At 39.7% G+C, this 2,148-nt stretch overlaps 1 protein-coding gene across 1 annotated transcript in view; it reads left to right on the top strand.

The window, feature by feature from the left end:
• Nucleotides 1-2,148, top strand: part of lox (lysyl oxidase) — a 5,987-nt gene that overhangs the window by 2,093 nt on the left and 1,746 nt on the right. Inside the window, exons 3-6 of the mRNA XM_005730615.1 lie at nucleotides 231-362; nucleotides 507-663; nucleotides 1,568-1,663; nucleotides 1,840-1,955. Of these exons, the coding sequence (XP_005730672.1) occupies nucleotides 231-362; nucleotides 507-663; nucleotides 1,568-1,663; nucleotides 1,840-1,955 (501 nt within the window). The remainder of the gene's footprint in view (nucleotides 1-230; nucleotides 363-506; nucleotides 664-1,567; nucleotides 1,664-1,839; nucleotides 1,956-2,148) is intronic.

Raw genomic sequence — 2,148 nt, 5'->3', positions numbered from 1 at the left:
TGTATTTGGGTAACCATCTACCTGTGTCCCAAAAGAATATTATATGATTTATAAGATACATTTAATAACATACTTTACATGGAACATACCTCATCTACTGAAATTCCAAATCATTTCCATTTCAGTGATGGACACAAGACTCAGTGTTTGTGCAGAATTCCCTCTTTTATTCATTCAAACTGAAGACTTGACTTTGAGCTCGTCTCTCGCCATCATCTCTCCTCCTCTAGGTCTTCTCGTTATTCTCAGGATTATGACACCAGAGTTTTACTGAGGTTTCCTCAGAGGGTGAAGAACCAGGGAACGGCCGACTTCCTGCCCAGCAAACCTCGATATGCCTGGGAGTGGCACAGCTGTCATAAGTAGGTTGCCAGATGAAAGGGTTTAACGTGGTTTAGAGAGTCACGTTGGTATACATTTATTATCCCAGTATTGTTCCTGGACTTACTTTCCCAGTTATTTGGTAGTTTACTGCCACACTGTGACTTTATTGTGGTGTTATTCAGTCACTTCCACAGCATGGACGAGTTCAGCCTGTACGAGCTGCTGGATTCCCGAACTTATAGTCAAGTGGCTGAGGGTCACAAGGCCAGCTTCTGTCTGGAGGACACCTCCTGTGATCCAGGATACTATCGCCGCTTCGCCTGCACCTCACACACTCAGGTACAAAAACACATTGGGGACAATATGGAAGTAAATTCATTTATATATTGGATTACTTCTATACTACTATTAAAGAGAAAAACACAGTAACCTGACTTGTAGACGTCATATCTTTTATAAATATGACAGAGTACTGTATAATGAGTACTTTTGATCTTATGAAGCAGTTCTTAGTTTCAGCTAAAGCAACTTTTTTCCTGGTTCCTGAAAGCTGAAAACTCATTGATGCCATTTTTTTTTTACAAAAAAAAGAAGAAATCAATATTTTAAAAATCTTAATATTAAAAGGAACAAGGAAAAAGTACTCTTGCTTAACAATATGTAGCCTAGTTTAGGGCCTGAAACTAGATGATTTCTGAGCTCACAGACTGTAGACAGCACAGGTTTTTATTCTATAAGAGACATGTCTCTTACAACCATTAATTATATATATTCAGCAATTCATAATTTAGCACATTAATTTTCATTCGGTCTGACTAATAAACTATTTGACAGCTTGACTGCAATTAAGCTACATTGCAAAACAGACTCCAGCAACAGTGGGACGTAGGGCAGGACCCCCTGGTGGTGGCTGAAGCAAGTGGAGTTTGAAAGGCAGAATGACGGAAGAAGACTGAGATTTATAGCACATCCAGGGCTGATCGGCTCACATGGGGAGGCAGGATAATAACTGGTGATGATGAAAGAATTAAGTTTGACAGCGTTTAAAAGCAGAAGTGATGCAAAGAATAGATTAGCAGTCCAAACACCCACAAATGCAGCCAGATGAATGAATACAGCTATCCCTTATTGACGTTACGCATAAGCCTCAACAAAAATGTCTTAAAATTGTGTTGTGAATGTTTATATTAAGTTCACAGGACTGTGTTAATGTGCAGTTTTTTTCCCTTTGTTTTTCTAATAGGGTTTGAGTCCAGGTTGCTATGACACCTACAATGCTGACATCGACTGTCAGTGGATTGACATCACTGACGTCTCTCCTGGAAAGTACATCCTGAAGGTCTGATTCACATGTCATGGTTTTGACCGTTCTGTGCCTTTTTAAAATACAAAACAATATATTATTGAGTTGTTAAAGATTGAAAATAGTAAAGTTTTGCCAAATGTTGTTGATTTGGTCATATAATTTTCACCTTCTGCACTGATGAGTGTTGTAATACACTCCTTTCCTGTCAGGTGACAGTAAACCCCAGACAGCAAGTTCCAGAGTCCAACTTCAACAACAACATCGCTCGATGCGATGTTCAGTACACTGGCACCTCTGCACATGTGTCCGGATGCACCGTGACAGCGTGAGAAAGCTCTACGTTTCCTTTACTGTTAATTCAGGCTGATTTGGTGAAGCTGTGAAATAGAAGAACAGCCATAGAACCATGTGATTACATCACAAGAAATCAGCTGATGCATTTTAACATAAGGACGTCATTAGGTGTTAGCGAGACCTGCTGTGATATTCTGTCTGGAGATGGTGGCACTAACAAAAAG

This window comes from Pundamilia nyererei, unplaced genomic scaffold (assembly GCF_000239375.1).
Source record: "Pundamilia nyererei isolate P.nyererei 1_Seehausen unplaced genomic scaffold, PunNye1.0 scaffold00038, whole genome shotgun sequence".
NCBI lineage: Eukaryota > Metazoa > Chordata > Actinopteri > Cichliformes > Cichlidae > Pundamilia > Pundamilia nyererei.
This window is presented reverse-complemented; position numbering and strand designations above follow the sequence as displayed.